This window comes from Rhyacophila brunnea, unplaced genomic scaffold, assembly GCF_057557595.1.
Source record: "Rhyacophila brunnea isolate RB1 unplaced genomic scaffold, BYU_Rbru_1.0 scaffold_19, whole genome shotgun sequence".
Lineage (NCBI taxonomy): Eukaryota > Metazoa > Arthropoda > Insecta > Trichoptera > Rhyacophilidae > Rhyacophila > Rhyacophila brunnea.
The window spans coordinates 29,952,133-29,979,070 of NW_028232848.1; the positions used below are offsets into that span (position 1 = coordinate 29,952,133).

Genomic DNA, 26,938 nt, shown 5'->3' on the forward strand with positions numbered 1-26,938 from the left:
CGTGACGCGTAACTTCAATGCCCAGTCTTTTTCCTTTCAGAAATATTTTTAAAGCAAGCCTTTTTATTCAGCAGTGGATTTAGAGATCTGATAATTCATTATTCCGTATAAGAATTTAGTTCAATACACAATCAATATAATAAGTTAAAAAAGGGCCCAAGCATTTCGTGTACTTAATCCAAACATTTGCTGTTGTATACACAGTTAAGTAACACAATAAACCCAATAGCAGTGATTTAGTTGTTTTTAATAATAATCCAGCATTAAAACGGTATTAAGATTTCTTAAAAATATAACATGAAACGGAATCAAAAGAATGTTTAATCAACTACTTCAATAATTCTATTTTATCAACACAATAAATTAGTTATTTAAACTTTTCGATTCATTCTACTAATGTCTTATAGAAACGTGACTCGAATATTTTTATTTATTTCGAAACCGATTTAGCTTTTAGCCTATTACTGCAATAGTTTATTTACAAAGAAAAGCACAGACACTGGTCGATTTTATTTTACTGTTACTGTAGCAAAATTCTTACGGTTCAGCCGAAATATTTATAGCTATGAAGAAAGTAGTCACAGACTGAGATAATAATAATTATTCTTGCTTTAATAATAATAATTCAGCTATCAATACACAGCATTCAAAAATGTAGAATTCGTTATTGAAAATACATAATTTACAACAAAAAAAAAAAATAGCAATAACAATTACATTAAAACTACAATTTAAAAAGATCCTGACGCCATTTAAGAATCAAAGACCTATTATTAATACTTTGAAATAGTTTTTTTTTATTCAAAATTGAATGTATACAATATTTTAATAATTTTAGATTCTTTATTATTTAAAATGCATAATTTTGAAATCGTTGATTTTTAGATAAACGTAGTAAATATAAATAATTCGCATAAATCATAGACGCATCGATAACTTAAAGGATAGAGCTTTCACCTGATAGTGAAGATGAGAATTTAAATCATACTGGGTATATGCTATGATTAAAAATAAGACAATATGGTTGAGAATATTAATGAAATTTAATCTAAAACCTCGGATATATTATATTAAATTTGTTCGAAAACTTTGACAGTTTGTATTAGTAATGCGCTGGTTGCTTCATTGATAAAGTACTTTGACCTGAATAAAATAAAATTAGCTGCAACTTTGTAGAAACATTTACAATGTTATATTTTCGTAAACCATTTATATACTGAACAACGATTTTGAATAAAACCTTACTTTATTTATATTATACAAATACGGAACCTAAATATATGAAAGTGAAGCTGAAAAACGAGTTACTAAGTTTGTTGAATGTACCTACATATAAGTTTAAAATTTTAGATTAATTCATACGGTCAATTCATCAATTATAAATTGTGAAAATATTATAAACATTATTGTTTTGTTATAAACTGATGGTATATAACATACTAAACTTAATATTCGACTTGTTCCGAAAAAAAAACATTCACAATATAATGCAAATGTCGATAAAACTTTGAAAGAACATACTATGGCATCAAATATCATATAAGTACAGTTACCGAACCATCAATATTTAGATAAATAATCACAAAAAAAATCTCATGTCAAACGTACATGGTGCTGAAACGTTAAAACAGCTTCCAAAGATGTCAACTATAAAACAATAGTCTATTAAAATTCTAATTGATTTGAGTTTCATACTATTCCATTTGAGTCGTTTTTGCGACTCGGGTTTCGCCTTAGATCAATTATTAGAATCAAATACCCTCGTTCGATGGTATTAATAGTGTATTCAATTGACCAACGTACAAAATATTATTTTTCGATTGTTACCAATTGAAATACAGCCCGAGTCACCATCAAGTATTGCAATGCAAATGTTCATAACACTAGTTATAGTACACATTATTTGTTATAGAGTATACATTGTATTAGACCAGCGCCATCTTTAGTCGGCTTTGATTAGACACGTCTTCGTTCTAAGGCATAAAGCCCACCAAAGCGGCGCTCGGTGCGCTCTCTACGAAGTAGGCCCCCTCCCACCCGCGCATTACCCTTCACCTATGTAATAAGGGGCTCAAGGAGCACAAAATAATTATTATTATCAGCGTCTCTCATAACAAAGCAATAAAAATATTATTAAATTTCTCGGGGCTTGTAATTAATATTCACGATGACATCATTCTACCAGCGAAATATCGGACACGCAATAACTAAACAAAGAGTTCACTGTTATTAAATAATGCCTTCTCGCCCGTCTATCGACGACGCTTCCAGGAGCGTGATTTTGTTTGCCGTGTTCAATGAATGGACTACGTTGTATTTTCGTTAATTTGTGCCGCTGAGAAGCCACACAACGGTGACTCATGGGGTGGGCACAATGCGTCGTCAAATCCAGTGTGCGCTGGCGTATTTGATTACGTTGTATTTTCGATGGTTCACATAGAATATGCGCGAGCGCCCCGCAAGCCCGCTTTAGTGGACTTTATGACTAAAGACTATTCCCGGTAAAAATACAGAATTTATATAATATATTTATTATAATATACTTTACTATATTTTACTATATGATATACTGGTTTTCACTGTAAGCAATTTAGTGTCTTATTAAAAGCCACTTAATTTATTAATCACCCAAAATTTTATTACCTCTTAATTACTTATCTGTGTTGGCAATAAATTATTATTTAATTTTGAATGGGCTTAATAAAATCATTATTATAGAATTTATGAAGCCTATGTTAATGATGATTAAAACAGGACCATAGACCAAAGTGTCGTGATTTCTTACTTCCTCGTTTGTTTTTAACATATTATAAAAAGTATGCTATTGTGCTATACATTTTTGTAAAAACAGGCGCCTAGCTAATGATCGTGTCTTCGTCTTGTTTTAACAGTGGCAGCGAGGAATCGCTCAAGAAAATAAATTATAAAGAAAAAAAATACAAAAATATAATCATTCGATTAGAAGAATATTACTGGAATTCAAGAAGTACATCCAAATGTAAAAAACCCTAAATTTATTTCTTCTATATAAAATGTTGGGTTGGAAAATTTCATACACACTTCCTTTCTGAATTTAGTATAAGTATTATTCAGATACATGCATATTGGAAAGGAACATTCATTCGAAAACAATATCACAATAATTATCTGTACGTTATAACTTATAAATAATTTAGTTTTATAAAACATTATTTTTTATTCAACGAATAATTCACAAGACTTAAGAATGTATCATTCTTTATTGAACATACATAATTATAAAACACCTATGAGAATTGTAAGAACGCCAGTTAATTTCGTCACAATTAGATAGGACACACATAGCTTAGCCGCTGATCGTATTTTTGAAAAAAGTGGTTATAATATATGTCTCACAGGTGTTTTCAAATTAAATATACCTAATCTAGTTTTAAAACTAAGCAATGTTTTTTATTTGGTATATAAACGATAAGTACCTAACTATATTTTGCATGCATGGTAAATTTGCTATTAGTGAGTGGTGGAGATGCTAATAGACAAAACCCGAATCGCAGAAAATGATTGATTTGAAAAAGTATATAACAGAAATCATTTAGAATTTTAAATGTATTTTTTATTTTTTGACTTTAACATTTTTTAAAAAATAAATATAGACTATTTTAATTGTCAAAAAAAAAAAAAATAAGAACGACTCCGGCATCCTCGTAAAATACCAGTACCTATATACTTTTTAACTATGTTACTAAGCATAATTACCAAACTCTATTTGGTAGGTATATATTATTTAAAAAAAAATAAGCTAAAATATTTAACGGTTTTTTAATACGTTTCTCTGTTACGCTCAAAAATCCTTTCCGTATATTTTCTATTAAGTTTGCTACCCAGGTACACAAAAATAACCTCTTCGTATACCTCAAGGTCGGTCTCCAAATAAAAATCCAAAAACAATATGGGTGTCGTCCATCTACTTTTCGAGATATAACTTAAATATTGCATTGGTGCACGTTGTTGTTTTACACACATAGTAAAAAGAAGACGGAAATGTGGGGAGGAAACTGACTAGTATAAATATAATTATATAAACATTTATATCCCGGAAATGACTCGATAGGTATTGAAAATTTATCACCTTTTATAATCCTTTCAATTCGAAACAAAATATGAAAGCACCTGCTAAATATGTTCGTATCTTAAACTAGAACACCATATTAATATGTTATTGTAAATAGTAATTTATTCTTAATTGCTCTGTATATGTTTATACAGATTGAGCTAAATAAATAATTTAGGGTTAACTATTTCATATTCAATTGATAATATTCTAAGATGAAACCTGTATTGGTAAGTGGGGAAAGTTGATATATAAAAAAAGTATTAACAAACGTAATTAAAATATTAATGTTTTTTTATTTTATGAATAATGTATTTCCACCAAGAAATAAAAGTATTACATTAGTGAATATTAATAATAATTAGTAATTAATTAAAAAAATATTTAAATATCCCTAACGGGCGCCACTGCATAGGAATCCGAGAAAACTGTTAGATAATGCATTATATCGAATCCAGTTATGCTGTGAGATACCGTAATATTTTGTTTTAGCCCAGTTTAGATGATCCATAATAATTATTGTTATTTGAATTCAATAATGCAAACGTTTTTATAGATTAACCTTTGCATTACAAGCAGCATGATTAAAAGATAAAGACCGTTGTATAATTATTAATATCGACCTTAGAATCGTGATTACGGTACTTAATAGGTTATATTATTGTATTCTTTTAATGTTGTTTACTGACAATTCGTAGTGGAAATTCTTTGTAATATCGTAATTAAAATAGATTTTTTAGAAATTAGTTTAATTCGCCAAATAAAAATGTCATTCATTTAAAAATCTCATAATGTGTTTCAACCAATAATATTGAAGAAAACTTTATTGTAAAGATTTTTAAAAATCAACGTTTTTAATCAATTTAAGAGAGGATGTAAAAACTCTTCAATTCACGAAAATCATAACTTGAAAAAGTAAAATTAATGATGTTAATACAATTTCTAAAAAAACTGATTATTAAAAATTTTCTGAATAGTTTCTGTATTGAGTTCCAAGGAGGATCCCATCTTTTTCTATAAATTAGGAACTTGGAGATCAATATTTTTGTAATCTTGGTAACGGCTTGACAACCGAAATAGTATCGACTAATATATCAAACTGGATAATTTAATATTATTACTCTCATTAATTTATACGTGTGAAAATTATAACTCAAAGACGTTCACAATATGACATGACACGTATAAGAAAAATTAAGTAATATAATGAAAACAGTGAGTTAATATATCTAATATTATCTACTATCCAATATGAATTGTTTTTACATTACGTCATTCAAATTTATTTATTTACACATTTTACAACTTTTGTGACATAGTGAACAAAGGCGATTTGGTTAAACAGTTATTGCCCGCCCAATTAACTTTACCAATGGTAGATTAGTTCTGCATCTTGGGAGAACAACAACTGATGTTCGATGTAGCTATCAGAGATAAACAGGTTAACACTACCAATAATATCAGAATTCTCATTTACACTGCGCATAAGTCAGAAAAAGTTTGTAGCCAAATATAGATTTCTCTTGAATTTTAGACTACAGTATGTCAGAGTGAAAGTCTGTCCGATAAAGTCAGGGAAAATATCCATACAACCTTAAGTAAAAAAAAAAACAAAATTTTCTTTTGAACCCTTTCCACAATAAGGCCGTACTTTTACTGATGCGAGGTCCAAACAGTAATCATTCTCTCATGCCTCTTTCGATGGAATTAAAATGATTGTTCTAACTTAAAATCCGATGAGACCTGGGAAGTATTTAAGATGAAGCACAGCATTTGCAGCGCCTTTTTACAAATGGTAACCATATAATAACTAAATCTCAGTTTACCGTCAAACGTAATGCCAAGATCCTTTACAGATAATACTCACGAGTGAACTATGCCATGTATCGAATATTGGAAAAAACAATAGCCTACTTTAATAAATCTATGAATATTGCCACTAACACGGATTAGTGTCACCTACTGTTTATACAATAGTCTTTTTTGTATGTCAATTGAGTATATTAAAATAATGCATTTTTATTAGTTTTTACAAACAAATTTAAAGAGGTTGTGACTTTATTTAAATTCATTAGTATAATTTTTACATTGATAATCAGGCAATCTAATTAACATCACGAGTTACGGTTATTTGTATAAAACTACTTTCTCATTGTTTTATATTTAGGTAGGCAGGTATTTACTTCAATATAACCGTTGGGAAAAAATCTCGTATTTGGAGAAAACATGTTTTGTTTTAAATAATTCAATTAACACCGGATTAAAGTTAAAGCTATTTATTTTTTCACAAGACACAGTCATATGGAACGCACTTAAATTTTAAACTACGGATTTCGCGCGTTTCTTAAACGATTCCTTTGTTTTAAATCGCTTTTGTCGCGTATTTCGCTATTATTTATCTTCATCTTTGCGATCACATTCTGCGTTTTAATTGCGGTATATTTTACTGTGAGAGTTTTTTCTAAGCGCGGAATGAACATTGTTTTGCGTGAAGTCTCCACCGCTTCTCCACCGGTTTTATTACACCCGTAAAGAGTAATAAATACTCGTGGTTATTAATATTATCATAATCGTATATCTGCATTAATATTAACAAAGCATGGTTTTTGCAAATCTATGTTTTTTTTTAACTTCCATCGTTTCAGTTAACGAGATGTGGCTACTCACTGTATTTTTATAATATCATAACCTTTAAACAGCGGATGTAACACCGTTTACTAAACTAAATCTTTTACTGAAAAAAATTACGATCACCCAGAGAGAACTGAACCGATTACTAGATACTTCCTTTTTCTTAAAATTAATACTGAAATTTAATTGTCTATTCATTATATCATTTTATTTTAATCAAATCGAGAACGAGAAGTTTAGATTTTTATATTTTTAAAGGAGTTTCCGGTAAATAGCTGAGCACATTTACGTGTATTGTCTCTCTCCATATCCCTTTTAATACGCCTCGTCCCTGGCTCTCTCTGTCGTACATATTTATTTATTATGTTTTCTCTCATGCGTTAAGACAAATATGATGTAATAAATATTTATCAATTTATTGTAGAAATATTTCATAGAGATAGATTGCCTAATATAAGTAACAGCCAAAACTACTACAAGCTCTGAGACCAAATGACAGTACTGTAGTGAAACAGTATTGTAGTAGTAGAAATGAAACAATCAAATACACAAGCATTGAGAGAATCACATAAATATATCGTGACCTCTCCGGGAATCGAATTCGGAGCTCCTGGATGAAAAGCCAGTGGCTTACTGTGTCACAAATCAGGTGGCAAATGAATATATGTAGGTATTACTTTTGAATGCAGCATTTCTCTGTGGTAAATCAATGTCAAAACATATATATAGTTACCTTACTTTGAAAAGGTTCTAATTGCACTTGACCATGTTTTGAGGTATGAGCGTTTGAAATTTGGAATGGTCATATTTTCAATATAAAAAGACATGTAGATAAAACTCCGGCATACTGCTAATTCCTATATTTGACAGTAGGTGACTCTGAAACGAACGTATATGATAGAATATGGCTAATGGAACCTTTTCACACCAAAAAGTCATTTTAGGCCAAAATGTAACGATTGGGAGTCGAATCCATTACCTACTACTTTGAAGGTAAATACTCTACCGTTACTCTACAGAAGGCAATAAAAAACGTAATATTATAATATACGTCTAAAATACTGCATTAAATTAGTAGATGAGATGAGTCAAATTCATCACTCATGGCTTTTGAGATTTGAGTTATAAATAATAAAATTTAAATTTAAAAAAAAAAAACAGAATATATATTATGCTTAAAACACTGTACTAAATTAGTAGATCAGAGACCACATACTGCGAAACACATTTGTAATTGTCGTAAATAAAATTCATTTTTTAATTGTTATAAATATACAAAATCATTCACTAGTGTCATTTATATAGCGTGCATTGTTTTAATATGTAAATTATCGACTAATGTTCTACACATCGCTTCACATTTCATTTTATAAGTGTTTTACATACATCATAATTTTCTGTGTTCACATAAAAATCTCACTAACTGTGAATTATTTTCTTGTATGCTTTTTGTACTTTTATAATTCGAATGCCGATCTATTTAGTTTATTCCATCGCGTCATATTTGATGTTACCGTATGTTTATTCATATGATATTTTTTTTTTACTTCGTGCGTTTTTGTTATGTTAATTTTCTATACGTATCGTTCCGTATTGTGAATCTTATTTCTCTTTCATTGGCTTATTGGTATGAATTTGATTAATTCGTTTTTATTTATGTGTTTCATATTATATAACTTTTTCAAACACCTCACCAAAATCAATTTATATAACAACCAATTGAGCCACTTAATGTTAGACAGTGGCGAAAGGTGGCTGTTAAGATCCGCCATCAACAGTGAACATTAAACTTTTTCAGACATGCATATTTGTTTTCATTGAAATAAGACTACAATTTACAGATAGTGTTGGTTCTTAGTTCAATAAAAACAAATACATATGACTAAAAAAGTTTAGTGTGCACTATTTATAGCGAATCTTAACAGCCTACCTCCACCCTTCGCCACTGATGTTACAATACTATTGCGAATGATTGGACCTTTTTTACATATACGTCATGTAAACTAGTTTATTTGAAAAACATTTTCAGTCGAAACCAACAACAATTCAAATGACTAACCTTCATATTAGTTTAATGAAGTTTTCTTGTCATTAGTTATTTATTAAAAATAACCAACCCCCTTGCGTTTGCTTACTATACAGGTTTTTCCTTTCTATGTTTCTTAATTTTATTGAAAATTAATACACATCATGTGACAGCTACATGACTCAAAAAGTGTGGAATCAGGGAAGAAAATAATGGGAACTGAAATACTTAACGTGTAAGGACAACTGCTCTCGGTTTATGCATCGACGTTCATTTAATATTGGTGTATTACACAATATTGCACGTCTATAATGCGTGGTTCATTTTCGTAGGACACTCACACGTTCAAATCCTGCGTCAAATTTTAGTGTATTGATATAACGACTGCCCAATACTATAAACGGAGCAATGTGTCAACAATATATCACAAGAACACTACACAAAAAATCTAATTCTGGTCATCAAAAAAATAGAGAAATAAAAAATAAATGCAACTGCATATTTGACATAAAACTGTAATCAAGCATTTTTTTTAATATCATTACCACAAATGTGAACATGTAAATAAATGTAATTATCTCTCTGAATTACCTTGTACGAAAATGCAAAGGCATGGTTTGTATATTTGAGAAGTAACACAAATTAATTGGAATTTAAATTCAAGTACCTTCAGTCGATAGTATTCATTTCCGTAACTGTCAGTTAAATAATGTAATATTAATTGGATTTTACCAAGAAAATAATAATATTTCAATTAATTATTAGAAATTTCTTTTTAAAATGTCACTCATAAATATCCCGACCGCACGAAATAAATACGTATCTCCCCCCTACTTATAATTTCTTTAACAACGTCAAAACTTTTTCTCGTCTGTACCTTTTTTGTATGGCTGGTAACGGAATTGTATGTCTACGCACTGAAAATCCTACTTTTCGGCGCATAGAATAGCAGCGACTTGCGATTATTAGGCTTGCCGCGCACTTGCGATTTTCTGTTGCACAAGTAAAATTATATTAAGAACGAACGCGTACATTTTCAGTCAATTAAAATATTATGCAACCAGCACGAAACGCAACTGACGAATATTAGAATGAGCCATTTGGACAACGACAACCATTCCAATCCTTTGTGGAAAACTGTCGTACTATTCTTACCAAAGGGTGCAAGTGTCCTATATGAAAATATCATGTACATTTAAAAAACTCACGAAACTCATTTATTGCCACAAAATACTTATATTAATATATTGTCGTATCGTGTGTTATGTCTTTTTATATTCTAGGTGATAATCAATATTTATCGTGTACGCTGAGGTGTAACGGACATTTTGGTGAAAATGGATTAATTATTAGATTAGATTTTAACTGGGATTGGACGAATGTCAACTATTGTTTAGTTTAAGTGCATCGGCATGAGTTATACCGTGACGAAGCTGTAACTATTTTTCGTATGTTATTTCATGGGAAAAAAATAACTAAAAATCATATTTTTTATTTCTCTCCTGTACTTTTACAAATTATCACTTACGCTCCTCCTTTGACTAGGTGTTTTTTATTATTAATTATGTGTATGACTATTAAAAAAAACACTAAACCTATTTTTGTATTTGATGGCTTAAATGATAGATATTTTTTATTATGTACCAAAAAACTAAAGACTGCGCACGACCAAAATCAAGATAGGACTATTTGTCCAGGCAAACTGCTATAGTGGAACAATTTAACTTTGAACTTGCGCAGATTGCGATTTCTTCTAGTGCGCACGAATCACACATGGCGAATTCAATTATTTTTATAGTGTATCGTATTCTGTCGCTCGGCATCGCTTAAACTATGTCATATTTTTTTTGTCAAAACTATCAATTGAATAAAAAAAAAATGAATTCTCGTATCGGGATGGATTTTATAATATATTTTTTTTACAAGCCTCTGATTAATAATGGATGTGTTTGTGTGTGGTTTCAAGCATAGTAACATAGTCACAATATTTTCGTCAAAGTTTCGACTGGTATAAAAAATGTGATTGCTTTTATTCAAACACAGCGCGTCAGAAAATCGCAAGTGCGCGCTCGGTCTTACGCAGTAGTTACTATTATCTTGTAGCGGTTTTCCTCGTTAATTGAGATTTGCCCTGTAAATTTGCCTCGCTTGAGGTCGCAGATAGGGCATTAGGCAAGTCTTTGCGTCGCGTTTCGACGCACGATAACAGCGGCTCGACAATATCTAAATTCACAACACATATGCATGTTATGCTAAGACGATTCTGCTGTATTTGCATATTACATTATATATTTGACTTGATTTTAATATTAACAAAAAACATAATACATGCATTGTATTTATGATAACTAAAAAAATTAACAGGTGGCAGTGCCACCTGTCAACCTGCTTGGACGTGATTTAGTTCTGCAACATAAATTATTTTGGTTAGAATCATATTTAGTCTTTATTACTGGAAAACCTCAAACATCACAACAAAGTCCTTGTAAAGGCTTTGACAAGCACGCCATCGTTGAACTCATTCATTTGCCTATCGGTGACGCTCAACTAATGGTTCTTCCCCATCTAAAACGTTTCTATTTTTGATAGATTGTGTATTGGATAGCACACTAATTTATTATCTAACAGCCACTTTGTTGATTTATTTAACACTTAGAAGCCATTCATGGACTGAAACCGTATGCGGTTTAGATCCGTGTGTCATACTAAACTTATGATTTTTGTTCATGAAAATATATTTTCACTAAATTTGTTAGTGTAAGTGTATGGTATAAACGGATACGATCAGATGCTTATAATATACTTGGAATACGTGGAAATATATTTCCATGACCAGAAAAGATAAGCTTAGTATAGCACACGGTTCGAAACCGCAAACGGTTTCAGTCCATGGATGGCCTATTAGGTACCCTTCGATTTATCCACTCTCAAAATCTCTTCAATTTGAATCGAGCATATTCATATATAAATTGACTTTTGTAGAGAATATATACCATCTATACCTTTTCGTCAATCTGTCACAAAGTATGTATTTGTAATGTTTAATTTTATTTTAGTTGTTGTAATTTGTAATTGTTTTGAAAAAAATATCTATATTTCTAATGAAAAATATAATATTTTTTAACGATTTCGATGCAAATTCAACTAATTACTTGTATCAAACCAACACTATTAACTGGCATTGACTGAAAGTCACCTTATAACAAATACAGGTTTAAAGAAATATTAAACATTAATAATTTGTCAGTTAAATTTTAAGAGATAACTTCATGAATATATGTTTAAGTCTGTGTGTTTCTATCTGTTTAAATGTGTTGACTTTTTGCGTTTTAATTGCTATGGATTATTTGCCAGATAAATAATACCAGTTATATAAATCAATTTCACTATATTTTATATTATTTAAAAAAAATATACCTACTTAAATATTTACCTAGATAGTCACCAAAAATACAATTTCATAACTGAAAAAAGATGTCTAAAAGGATTATAAAATAAAGTGCATTTATTATGTACTTAAAAAATGTACTCTTTTCTAACTTTATTTTATTTCCTAAGTTTTTAATTTTTCATGAGGAGTTTATTCATGACGTCAAACAAATTTCAGTTATATGATAATATCTTTCTACCAATAATTCACAGTTGACTCTATTAAAGTGAATAAATACATACATAATCACGTATTTTTCAACAGAATTCTTATATATTATATCTAAATTATAATAATTAATATAAAACAATGTTATATAAATACTGCTTATTTGATATTCATTATTCGATTTTGACTTGGACCTACTTCGTCCGCTTAGAAAAAAATAGTCAACTGATACAAAAAAATATATTTTACACATATTTATATTATATACATCTATATTTTTTACCATGCTCGATCCTAAGAAGATCATCTTGGCCTCCACAGAGTGGAGGTTGAAATAACTGATATTTTTACAATAATGGATGTTACCACTTTTTCAACTTATTAGATATATATTCTGGGTCAAAACATACATTAAAAAAACAAAATGTGGTTTTTTTGCCTAATCAACCCACGAAATTATAGGCCGACATGTTACCGCTCGGCTATCGTGGATATTATATTTAATAAGAATAGCTGAAATTTTTATATTTTGATTAGTTGATAATGTCTTTTTTTCCGTCATTTTCATTAATAGTTATACTATTTTTTCAACAATAAAGTTGACACCATTTAAGTGAACTGAAAAAAAAAATACTCCTTACCTCTTTTTTAGTCTGATCGTTGATTTTGACGTGATGAGTCTGCGGCTTGTCCCGAAGGTCAATCTCTCCTTCCCTACTGTTTATCTCCGTCACCGCAGCATCAGAAGCCTGCGTCGTCCTGTCCGTCACCGACTCCGTAACCTTGGCCAACTCAGCCAGCGACACTTTCTGCTCACTTTGAGTCGAATGGTCTTCAGCCACGCCGCCTATCTTAACCGTCGTACTTTCCGGGACTCTGGACTTAAAGATACTAGTCGGAGGATTCGTCCTGGTCATCACGACACTGGGATAAATCGTATACTGACTTGTCTTTTGCGAAGACGTTGTTTTTACTGTGTTTTCTTTGGTTACCTCTTTTGATTTTTGGGTAGTCATCCTGTTGGTAGTCGGTGCTCTTGTTGTCACAGAATTCGATACTGTATACCCAGAATTAGCACTATGCACTTTTGTTGAAACTTTTTGTGATACTTTACTTTTTGGTGTAGTGGATGAAGGCGTACGTACAGAAGTTCTTCTTTTTCCTGCTGTAGTGGCTGTAGCTTTTTTTGTTGATCCTGTAGCTCTTCCTTCTTCTGGAGTTGAAATATTCTCAGAAGAAACGTCTTCATCATATACGCTTGAATTTCTTTGATAATTCGTAACTGGTACTGTAGGAATTGTAACTGTTTCAATTTTTTCAGTACTAGAAATTGTGCTTGTTTGTGTTTCTGTTGTTGAAAGTTTCTCTACTCCTTCGCGATTTCTTTGATTCCTGTTAGTTCCTTTAACGCTTCGTGATGATGGGAAAAAGTAATCAATAAACGACATTGATTTTGAATTACGTCTAGCCGGTAATACCTGTGCGGTACTATCTTGCAAGCTTTCACGGATTGGATACCTAAATGAAGATATACTATTTTTGTGAAGGATTTCTTCAGCGTACCCAGTTCTACCTTCGGGACTTTGCGCCGTAGCAGTATGGGCTACGAGGATCGCGGCGGTGAACAGAATAATTGGAGACATTTTGTATGATATCGTTATTGACGACCGTAACGCGGCGCAGCGCGATGCAAACTGAGGGCTGGGAAGTGAACAGCCGACGCGATTTAAAATCCCCACTCTCTACGGTACGAATTTCTTCTTTCTTTTTCACGGCCAAGGAAAATTCACCGCAGCTATAATAGCAAACACGGCGAGCTCTTTCGCTGAACTTGGCCCCGCTCGCGAATGTCACGGCCCTCTTTATACCGAGATTGAAATCGCTTTTCGATTAAAGCGAATTTGATTTAAATTATTTTCTGCAGCAAATCTGCATATTAACAGTACAATAATATTTAACTAAGAATCAAGCGAACCAATTTTACCCCTGACTGCACGTCTTTAATAAATTACGAATATTCTCCCGTTATTATAAATTTTCAGAAAATTAATTTAAAATTATGCTAGTTTTACTTATTTCTCACGATTCTATTGATCTATGTTGTAATAGTAAAAACTATCGATGTAGAGAATTTTAAAAAAGTAATTTCTTTTTCACTCTATTTAAAATCTAAATTTTGTTACAAAAATTATGCAAACTATTATCAATAATTACTTCATTAAAATTGGTAAAATAGTTATGTTAGAATATATATATAATTTTATAGTTACAGTTATTTATAGAAAATCTTTCATTTAACTTAAATTAAAATAACTCGTTACAATCGTTACGCGTTTTACTACAGTGAGATGATATTGTTATACAAGGGAAAAACAGAATAAAGTAAGTAGGTTGTAAGTAAATTAGAAATGCAATCGTTTCATATGTATTAATTATATAATTAATTAAGTAGGTTAGCAAGTAAGTGCTCGTAAGGCGTTTGTACCAATCAATATCAAATTAATATTCTTATTCAATCTAATAAAATTAATATATTACTGAGTAATTTGAGTTTAAGTTTATTCGGGTAGTTTTTATTACGTATGTTAAAGTAGTCGTAGTATTTTGACGTAGATTTGATCTCAACGCTATACGGCCATCGGTTTTTGATTTAATAGCTCATGGTGAACTGTGCTACATAATTTTTCCAACGTTTTTCAAAGTTTTTAATTTATTATCTCCATCAATGCAAGTGTGAATCTAATGCCAATTGGGAGGGCAATAACCATGTTTAATGAAATCGCTTCGGAAATTAATATTTTCCACTTACGTGAGGGTGAATTTGGGTAGACGATGTTTTATAAGTTTTTAAGATATGGTCTGCCAATAGTAATAGTTCGCTCTGTGTGCTTCCATCTAATTTTATTTTATTACTCATTGTATTAGTAACTCACATTGCTCTGTATTTATATTTAAAAAGTTGTTACTTAACACTTACTTCATATCATGTCGTGAACGCTTTAAATTTATAATTTGTTATGTTCATTATATGTAAAATAAATAAATTTGAATTTGAATTTGGAATTCTTAAGTGTAGGTATAATAATTATTATCGGTAGCGTTTTTTTATTTAAATAATACTTAAGTAAATCATATCACCAATAGTAATTACATTGTGATTGTATGTTGCATTTTCGATTCGTATCACCCGCCTCACCTTTTCTTTTTTCCTCGATTTCTTTCAAAAGTCGAGGTTCATCGGTTCCCAGGGTATGGAGGTCATCGTCGATGATGAAGAAGATAATGGCTACGTGATTGACAATGATGTCGGCGAGGCAGATTGCGATTATTATTGCTCTTTGTTAAAATGTTTTCATTCGGTTCAGCTGGGCACACTTGGGAGGCCACATTTGCTTTCATCACATGTTTTTTCTTAATATTTCATTATAATTTTTATTATTCAGATTTTCATTAATTGCGTTAGCATATATTTACTCAGTAGAATTTCTTTAAAAAAATACTTAATTACGTACTTAAACTGGGGCTACAGACCGTTCAGGTATGTAGCCAACTACACAACTAACACAACCGTCCTCCAGGAATCTCTTACTCGAGCTCCCTCTCTCCAGTTGGTCACACTCAGCTTTCATTGACTAACTTTAATGCATATTGACGTAACTATAGAAAATAACATATTATTATTCTTTAACACAGGTACATTTAAAAGTTAGGTACCGTTTAAAAAAAAGATTTTTTTCGGTTAGGTACATGTTCGAACACGCGCGTTATCATAATCTTACTCCCTATTTCAGCTTTAGTTTGTCAATTTATGGCTACGGCCGTATGTTGTAGCTTAACTACTGGGGAATGCCAAAAGAAATGGCGTATTTCAAGAAAACACTACCTTATTCTTAGGTCAATAATTATTATAAAGAAATCATTATTCGTAGGATGTTTATCACACTTGAATGGTCAAATACATAGCTTTTAATCAGTATCTTTAGAATTATCTTCAAATGTGTTAATCTTGCCCATTTTTGAATAATAAAATGCCTAATTTTTGTCAAATTTGGGATCACAGAGATTATCAATATAATTTTTGATCGTAAATATTTCACTATAATAATGTCGATATAAATTATACTGATGGTTTTATAAATGCGTTTAAAAATTAATAAATGTAAAAAATCTTAACACCACTGCACATTTATGTACTGAAATATGACTATATTCTAAAACATTAGAGCGAGAGGTTTAAAAGAGTACTATTTTATGTAATACAGATACTTTATGCAGTCATCAAATGTTTAAAATAAATATATATGATAATAAGGGTTCAAAATTATATAAATATATTATCTACAACGTTTAAGGAATGTCCAGGATCATGCTTTGAAAATAGAATAAAAGTTCCATTTTGACCCACGCTGAGCACGTCCGCCCTTAACAATATTGAAATAAAAATGCAGGCTAATATGAGTAAATAATAAAAATAAAACTACACGTAAACTGAGTGAACTATGTTCCCTATCTTAAAAACTTATATAGCAACGACCACCCAACTTCACTCTCACGTAAGTGGAATATTTCAAAATCCAAAGTGATTTGATTGAATACAGTTATTGCTGTCCCAATTGGCATTACCAACGGCAGGTTGGTTGTGTACCCTGGGAGAACAAACAACGGATGTTCCTGATTTCTAAGATAGTTATCAGTGACACACAGGTTAATACTACCAAGAATAATAGAGTTCTCATTTACACTGCGTATAAGTCGGACAAAATACATGTCCAAATAAAAAAATCTTCTAGCGTCTGTCTATAAGTCATAAAGTTAGTCGTATATAGCAATGGATAATATTCATACAGCCTAAAGTAAAGGAGTCTCAAAAATTTCTTCCGAACCCTCTCCACCATAAGGCCGTACTTCAACTGATGCGGGGACCGGATAATAGAGCCACTCTCAAGTATGCTTCTAACTAAGGAATTACAAAGAACTTTTCATCCGAAAAGACCCGAGAAGTATCCAAGGCTACTAAACGTCAGTATACTGTCAAAAGTTATGCCAAGATCTTTTGCAGATAATATTCGCGAGAGAACTCTGTCATACATCTAATATTGAAAAAAGCAATAAGTACTCATGATAATATATATCCTCTAATTATTATTCACATTCGAGATTTATACCTTGTTATTGCCACACTCAGAAGTAAGGATTGCAATACCGAATGAAACTACTAAAACCGGTATTTCGGTATTTGCTATTTCATACCGGTATTCGTGAAATATGTAGAATAAATAGAAGTATCTACTAATACTCACCTATGTATATAAAGCTCTTATAATATAATATAATTACAAGATAAAAAGAACTTTTTATATACAACGTTTTTAAATTTTCTGTTGAATCATATAAACTTGATTTGACTAGCTTAACACAATCGCTGCGGACCTTTTAATTACTTTTTAATTACCGTATTTAAATAACATGCTAATTGGCTTGATCGGCCACTTAACGGGGACACGGCAGCCGTGTCATCTGCGTTGCATGAGTTAAACGATCCAAAAAAATTGTACTTCATAGAAATAATACTGAAATGTCACTTTGACATGTCATATTGATTTCCATAGTAACGCACGTATATATTAATAATTTAGTTGCTGGGACTCCAGACCCCTAGCAACCAATAATGGTGTCGAAATAACTTTTCATACAAAACAGAATTAACTGAAAATGAATTCAATTCTACTTAAAGATGGCTAAAAGTATTTTAACAAAATGCATTGGCAACGTGTTCTGATATACTATAAAAGTTTCAAATGTCTAGCTAGTCGGGAAGTTAGTTAAAAATCTATTGCAAGATTTGTACCGGACAAATAAGAATGCGAGCTAAGAAAAAAGTTGTAATAAATAATGGCGTTGAAAAGCAACGGAAGTAAATCAGACATCGCGTAACCTGACAAAAATACAGTCATGTTAATTAATACATTATTAATAATTTTGTTTCCACTTTCAATACCGAATATATTGGTCGATTTTTAAAACCGGTATTTTGGTATCGAAAAATACTGCGATACCGGTATTGCAGCCCCTACTCAGAAGGTAATGTAGTTAGGTACTTCTTATTATTCACGTGTTCTCTGGATTTTGTACTAATAACTGACAGTTGAAATCATAAAAATTATAAATGATATCCATGACTAACGTTACCATGATCTTACAAAATCATTATATTTTTATTGATTTATCACCGTATTTAGACACCGTAGCGATGTGTTCTAAAATCACAAGACAGACGCCTTAATATTAGGTGCGCTTACACAAATAGCCAACGCCTGTTTGAAAGGTTTACATGCGGCGTCGCTTTCGTTCGAATACTAAAAAGGCGTTCATTTGAAACCTTTAGTCGGCCGGTCAAAAATTCCCACGTAGAATTTCGTTTTATTGAGGTTTTTCTAACCTAGAAACCTTTGAGGTCATATCGCATTATTCGTATTACGCCGCGAGGCCTTTATTATTTAATAATGCGACGGTTCCGTCTACAATTTGATTTTTTTTATTTTTTTTTCACTAAGCGGAACGATTCGCCTTTGTCTGTGCATTCGATATTTGTGGAACATTTACTTTCGACAAGTTTCAATCGGAAGAAAACACTCTTAATTTAGAAAATATCTTTTTGGTGTCAGATGAATTTCATTACACGTATTCACACAGTGACTCGCATATACTTATATATGAGTGTCGATACACGTAAATGGTTTGGTAGGTACCTAAACCTAAAGAAGCCTTAAATACGCGTGGGTTTTCAGTGCAGTTCCAATTTTAAAAACATTAAGCCGATTACAGAAGAAAATAGCGTTGTTACCATTCGCATAACTCACTAAAAAAAATAGTTACTTATCAATTAAAATTACATTAATAAATTTTGGTCGTTGCTTAAAATAATGGGGATCATTTTTCAAAGCATAAAAAATATTTTAGAAGACATTCTGGCCATTTGGTTTTCATTCTTAATTATAGAAATAGTACTTTCACACACACACGACATTATAGTATTTAGCAGTGGTAAAATAAAATGATGATATTATAACTTTATATGGAGCTGTTATTTTACAAGAAGTACTTCCTAAAAATAGATTAGCATAAAGTTTGTAATATTTCACACTAATTTTATAAATTTTCGTACATCTTTCGATGAGGTTTCTACATACTTTTAATTAACAATGTAGATATTTATTTAAAATAAATACTATTTTATTTCAGGTTTCGTTAGTTACCATGCGTTGACATTTTTTTACCTCATACAATATCGTCAGTGTTCTGGCAGAAGACACTAATTCAAAAAAATACGTATTGAGTTAGTTATACCAAAATGTTCCTTATTTCAAACATTACCACCTGGAAACCTTCTTAATAAATAAACAGTCTTTATTTTAAAGTCGTCCTTTTTACGATTACTTAATAAACTCACATGATAGACCATTTCAAACATTTTAACAACTTCAAAGTCAAATTACTCAAAACTAGTATTCTCCAGTTAGTGTGTTCTGCCAGAAAAGATACGATATTATGTCATGATTACGGTTAAATTTGTTAAAAATTTCGTTTAAATTAACCTTCGTACAATTCCACATGAAAAAAAATCAACGCTTGGAGAAAACGAAACCGCAAAGATTAGCTATGCCTTGATATGATAATAATAATATGATTAAGGTAGCATATTATTATTATTTTCCAATTTTTTTTAAGTCGTGTCTAATTACTGATTATTTTTAAATAAAGATACCTATACTTAAACAAAACTATTGTAAAATACAAATCAAACTTACCTACTTTATTACATCCACTAAATTAACTTCTTCATGGATTAGGCCAAAACCGGCTTATAACGGTCTCATAATAAGGAGTTGGCTTTTACTCTGTATAACAAACATTTGATCTGGTTATTTAATCAAGGCTCATGTATGAGACAAATAATGCAATGCAGTTCCACCATTAATTGACACTTAACAGTATAAAATAAATTAACATTATATTAATATTGTTAACTGTAACTCTTGATCTGTAAAATATAAATCGTTTTGCGCCCAATTCTTATTATTGGACACGTCCACTTTGACACTGTATGCATACAATTTTACGCATTTACGTTTGATAAAATTTGAAACTTGAGTGCTGTGCATACAATCATAACTATAAAGGCAATACTGTTTAGTACCTATTTATGTAAAATCTTCATAATAACTTGATACTTTGTTTATATTAACAAACATTTACCTTATTGCCCACTAGTTTGTAAATAACTTAACATGTTAAATGACCAACTCCACCTAAAAAGTCCACTGTATCCAGTGACGTCCCTTGACAAAATGCCGCCCCATTTTTAATACAGTATTCTTTATCATCCTATCATGACTAAAATGTCTAAGAAATGTGTTGTATAGATACATAACTAACAACATATATGCCACTAAATCTAATTTAAATGCCATATCTGCTTCAATAGACAATTTGCGAGTCCACGGTGAAAATCTGCACGTGTCATTGCTGGTCATCAAGGACGTGACCTCCAAAGACAACAGAAGTAAACTAGACATCGCAAACACGACAAAATAAATACAGTCATGTTAAACCTTGTATCACTACATTTTATTTTCAACCAGTGAGCTGATTTCTTTAATGGAAAGTTATTTCCGTTATTACTAAGTTTAGAGTAACTGCCGCCTCCAAGCGACGCTCAATCTGCCTACCCCCACGGGACGTCACTGAGTGTACCTAATACTTATTCATTTTTATTTTTTGTTTCAGGTTAGAGTCTTCCACGTATAGGTATATCTGCATTTATCTTATATATGGTAAGTCTATATTTATATATTTTTATTTAGCTATATAGGCAAGTACCTACCTATTTGTCATAGTAAAACTATCACTTATTTTCAGTGATACATCGAAAAATAAAAATGTAGAAATTAAACTCTAACTGGTCAATAAACTAGGGAATGCCTTCATTTATCAGTCAATAGTTAGTTAATATTAATTATAATAAAACACAATAATATAATATACTTAGTACGTATTACACGTATTCCACTAAGTGAAACAAGTAGTGGTCGAATGAATAGTCTCACGACATCGGCTATTATCGGGCATTCGTATTATAAATCTTCGTTTTTTTAGAAGAAAATAAGAAACGGTAAATATGCATACATAAAAATACATATATCAATATAAAAACCAATAAACATATACTATAGGTATGTGAAGGGTGCGATTCCATCTAGTGAGATGCCACTATCACATGTGGCAGATTCAAATCGGTATTGTTTTGGCATAACCTGTTAACTGCAAAATGTTGAATTTACAGGAGAGCCATTTTAAGCTTTGAATTGCCCACATAAATTTCAGTTCATTTTTTGTTTAAAATTGAAAAAAACATTTTAAAATAAATAACTGAAGAAGAATATGACAATACTCAGATTGTAAATTATTTTATTAATTAGGAAAATAAGGTCACTTATCAGTGATCAAACTATGATAAGGTCTTTGGTCATGTTTTGACCAAACTAACCACTGTGTTTGTTCACATATCATCATATTATTACAATAGCGTTTTGAACATTTTAAGTGAAATATAGATATCGGGTTATTACCAAATGGTAGAGAACACTATAGTGACCCAATTTTTACTCTTAACATAAAATGACCAAAAAAGCAGTTATCAGGTTATGCCCAAACAACACCGAAATTAATTTTAAAATATGTCGTCTTTGACAGATCGTCTATGTCACGTTGTTGCATGACTACCTACATACTTTTGACTACTCTCCTTCGTCCTTTCTTCCACTAGTTTGTGGCATCCTAATATAGTTTATATTTATTCATCAATTTATAAAATTCTGGTTTCCGCATATGACTTCTAAATATAATGCTTTGAGTCTGTAGCCAATTTTGCATATCCATTGTTGATGATGTGTGAGAAGGATTCAATACCACTTATGAATCTATTTACAGATTTACTTATAGTTTCATTCGGGCGGTACTACCTAGGTTCCCACCACCACCCGTCATATTGTATGTACAGCCGTGGATATGCACAGCCACCTTCCATGACGCTATAAACGTGTCTGAAAGAAGTGATTTTAAGTGCTCATTCCGTCCCGAGACGGAGCCGCACGGGACTAATGCTGCAACTATGCACCGTAGTGCTTAAAGAAGGGAGTTAAAAATGAAAGAAAAAAATTGGACTGGCTCTATTGTCCGTTGACGTTAAGCGCCCTCTTTATCTGCATACTAAGTGTCACGAGTTGAAATGGATGAGTCTACAGAGGAGTCGGGAGTATCCTGCTCCCCATACGACGCTGCAAATTTCTCGAATTCCGCAAAGTTGTCCTCGGTTGCTATCAAATCTGCGTGACAAATTGGGCCCATGTGCAAGCTTTTTGTGGTCATGCCCTCAGGTACAACCCGGCCCATCTACTATAAAGCCAAACTCATGGAGTTTGGCTCCAAAGTTGCCTTGACCGGCGAAGAACTGGTTAATCCAGTCCGAAGGTTGGACTCTTCTAGTTTGGTGCCTATATAACCTAAAGGTTATGCCGCATGGGAGTCGTGGGGTAAAGTAAGGTGATAACCCGACTCTCTTCATTTTCTAGTAATTACCGCGGCGCACTGGTTTTAGACTTGTAATAGAGCTCTTATATTCTCCTCAAACGATTCGTGGCCATGTACACCCTTTCGCTCTCAAGTTACCATTTTTAATCAATCTGACTACTCAATCACCTCAACTTAAACTCACAATGATACAGTATGCCTTGATCGCCCTTTAGGTGTACTAATATCTCTTGTTTACCACTCAACACTGTAGTTTCTCTAATCCATATGCTGTTATACAAGCGATGTAGCGTGCCCATCTTCATTTCAAATCTTGACGTATTGTAGCATATCCAGTATATATTTTATTCACTTACTTCGATACTTAACAGAATACCATTATAACGCCATAAACAAGCCTCAAGCCAACTAGTGGCGTAACCTTTTCCAACTATCTTTATATTTCTAGCCGTTTTCATCATTTATCGTAAAATGTGTCTGATGTCTTAAAACGTAGATTTTTTTCTGATTGCAGTAATAGTGACCGATATAAGATATAATATGTATTTCTGCTATCGCACTGGGCCAGCTATTCCCTCGGGGCTATGTAGATTATCTGATTGCTAACACGACATTCAAATAACTCACGGAACGCAGTTTATCTCCCCTGGTAAGCTACGCTACAGATACAATACTTATTACAACAAAATGCGATACAGTTTAGCTTTATAAGGAGATTATATTATTTACAATTTTTAATTGAAGTTTATTAAACAAATTAAAGCAATCTTATATTTACGGTTTATTTTGTAAACCACACATTCATTCAATAAATAAAACATTCAAAAACATTCCTTTTTCGCCGAAATTATGTACAGAACCGTCTCCGCTGACAAAGGTCCAACTACGTCCAAAACCCCTCCCACCGAAACTGTTTATTTGACGATCGATGCGTATGACATACTACATAATTCCCATGTTAAATTATTAATAACTATTTAACTTTACAAAATATACATTCATATGGCTTACAATATGACATCAGAAAAAAACAAAGCAATACGTAACAATATATAAAAAAACTATATGGAACTATACTAAATGCGCTAAGTAAACCCTATTTAAAAAAAAAAACCTCTACATAAAACTCATTTTCACACAAGTGGAATATATCAATATTCGAAACGATACGGTTGAACACATATCCCTCCCAATTGGTATCACCGATGGCAGGTTAGTTCTGCACAGCTTCTCATGAGAGCGCTATCGTCTCATCTAGAAATAATATATTGATTCCATATCATTATATGTTTTTCAAAATTTTAGGCAAACTTATATAAACTGTAACAAAAACTGTGTCAATTTTCTCTTTCGGTCGGTGTCAAACTTCTTTTGGTCCACCTATGTATAAGATCATTTCACATTTTTGCCTCATGTTCTTTCTTTTCTGTCAACTTCTGGTCAGTACCTACTACATATATTTCATGGGAACTTAGCATCCCGTGTGAAAAATTTCTGTGGCTTACGTCTGTAATATTTTAAAATATTCTCCACGATGACATATTTAGATTTGTGGTGATAATATTATCCTGTGTGCACATTTACGGTGTACCACTCATGATTGCAAGCGATTCAACCTGTTCCTGGTTCGTATCTCGTTTTCTCATTAAGGTGCGACTCTACGCGGAGCTTTTTAACAGACGAGGAAGTATGGAAACCGCAATAATTAGACCCGTGCATAATTCCCAGTGTGTCAAATGATGGCAGTGCTGCACAACTCGTAACGAAAAGCTTGCATTCAATAAATATTCATATTTTCGTATTGTCATTTATATACGTTATATAAGTATCTTTATGTATGTAAACCATTTTTTTATTCAACGAATAATTCACTATTATTACATTCTACATATTATTTAACATACATAACTTGAAAACATCTCAGATATATATTATCCCGTCAGGCGTCGTATTTTTTCAAATGTGATTTTTTCTAATGTGTAGGTATATATACATCTGAGGTGTTTTCTATGTTCTTTATGTATATGGTATGGTAATGCTATGAAGGGGGCAAAACTTAGCCTGTAAGTACATTTCGACCATGTCCGATCCTAATAAGATTATATGGGCCTCCACGGAGTGGAGGTTTGTATTAACATATTTTATTTTTACGAGAAATGTATGTCAGCCACTTGGTCAATCTATTAGGTCCATACTCTGACTCATACACAAATTGAAAAATAATATGTGTACTTGCCAGACCCAGGATTCGAACCTGGGACCCACGACACTATAGGCCGACGCTTAAGCCGCGCAGCCATCGTTTAACTAACATACCTGTTGAAGTCAGAAATGTTGGTTCCGTGGTTGATGCATTCGGTTTACAGATTATGAGTACTCATTAACATTGTTTTTTTATTTTTTTTATTAAGTACTTAGATATGTAAATATATTTAGTGACATTTATAATTAGTAGCCAATTTTTATTCAATTCCCAACATATTACCTAGTTCCATTGTTTATTAGTAGTGTCAATATAATATGCTTTCTGGATGTATTAGTAGTTCTTCTCTACCGGTTTTCAGGACACATGGCATACAGTAGTTATTTTGTGCCAGCGTTAAACGCTAAAGATCGGCTTTTGGTGTCAGCGCAGTACTATCCATTCTGTAACTTACTATTGGAGAAGGCCTGGACTCGTTCTTGGTGACGTAGACATATATGATGATAATTAATATAAAAATTAAACCAGTGGCATGTTTTTTCCATAATACTGTCACGTAGTAATAATCGTCGAAACGTATTTCAAAGGTTAGTAATACCTGTCGATTCTAAGTGAGTGTCACACATTCATTAGGGAACATGATACTTTGAGAAATTTATTGCAAACTTCAGTAAACATGAGGGTGAAAAATTGTATATATGATTATCACTCACCTAATGACCTGTTCTGTCGTATATACTGATCCATTACATATACACATCGACATATCGGTTACATCACCTATTGCCCTATATGTTATCTTATAGTTCAATCACTGAGACTTTTGATACTATTAAGTTATGAAAATTAAATACTTTTATTCTACACAAACTCATTTTCACACGATTGTTATATCAATGGAACTGGAAGATTGAATCCAAATATAAGTAGTGTCATCATCATGGTCCCCACATTCTGAAGCGCATTCCCAGACCAGGATCTTTGGCAGCCTCTCCTATATATCACCAAGGTGGAGAGAATATATATACACTTAAGTAATTAAAAAAAAAACTACGTTAAAGTTCCCATCACCACCCGTCATATGTGCACAGCCGTGGATATGCACGGTCGCTTTCTATGACGCTTTAAACGTGTCTGAAAGAAGTGATTTTAAGTTCTCATGCCTTCCCGAGACGGAGCCGCACGGGACTGATGCTGCAACCATGCACCGTAGTGCTTAAAGAAGAAAGTTAAGAAAGAAATGTTTTTGTTTTTTGGACTGGTTCTGCTATCCGCTGACGTTAAGCGCTTTGTGTACCCGCATACTTAGTGTCACGAATTGAAATGGATGAGTCTACAGAAGAGTCGGGACTATCGCGCTCCCCATACAACGCTCCAAATTTCTCGAATGCCGCAAAGTTGGCCTCGGTGCTATCAGATCTCCATAACAATTGGGCCCGTGTGAGAACTGGCTAATCCAGTGCAAAGGTTGGAGTCTTCTAGTTTGGTGCCTGCAGAATACGTTTGGAAAAAAACGGTAAGTGTGCCGCCCCTTGGGGTAGGCGGTCCACCTCGCCTGCCATGCCGCAAATGCGGTCTTGTACACAATGTCACTTACAGTCTTCCTGTAAGGAACGTCCTCGGATCTCTGCGGTGGTGTCATATGGACACCGGCGAATGTTCTGCCGATCCCCCTCAAGATGAGGGTGATCGATCCTCTGACTTGGACGTGAGGATCGAGGGGTAGCACCCCCGCGAGTACGGCAAGCGCGTCGGTAGAAGTTGTGCTTTAGGCTTTGGTAAGTGTAATGCTCTACAGTA

The 26,938-nt window shown here is 32.2% G+C and overlaps 2 protein-coding genes across 3 annotated transcripts in view; one reads left to right on the forward strand and one right to left on the reverse strand.

The window, feature by feature from the left end:
* Window positions 1-13,262, reverse strand: part of dsx-c73A (doublesex cognate 73A) — a 205,751-nt gene extending 192,489 nt beyond the window's left edge. Inside the window, exon 1 of the mRNA XM_085946237.1 lies at window positions 12,987-13,262. Within this exon, the coding sequence (XP_085802363.1) occupies window positions 12,987-13,262 (276 nt within the window). The remainder of the gene's footprint in view (window positions 1-12,986) is intronic.
* The window catches only part of LOC147072894 (elongation factor-like GTPase 1), a 468,820-nt gene that overhangs the window by 207,964 nt on the left and 233,918 nt on the right, over window positions 1-26,938 (forward strand). The window lies entirely within an intron of this gene.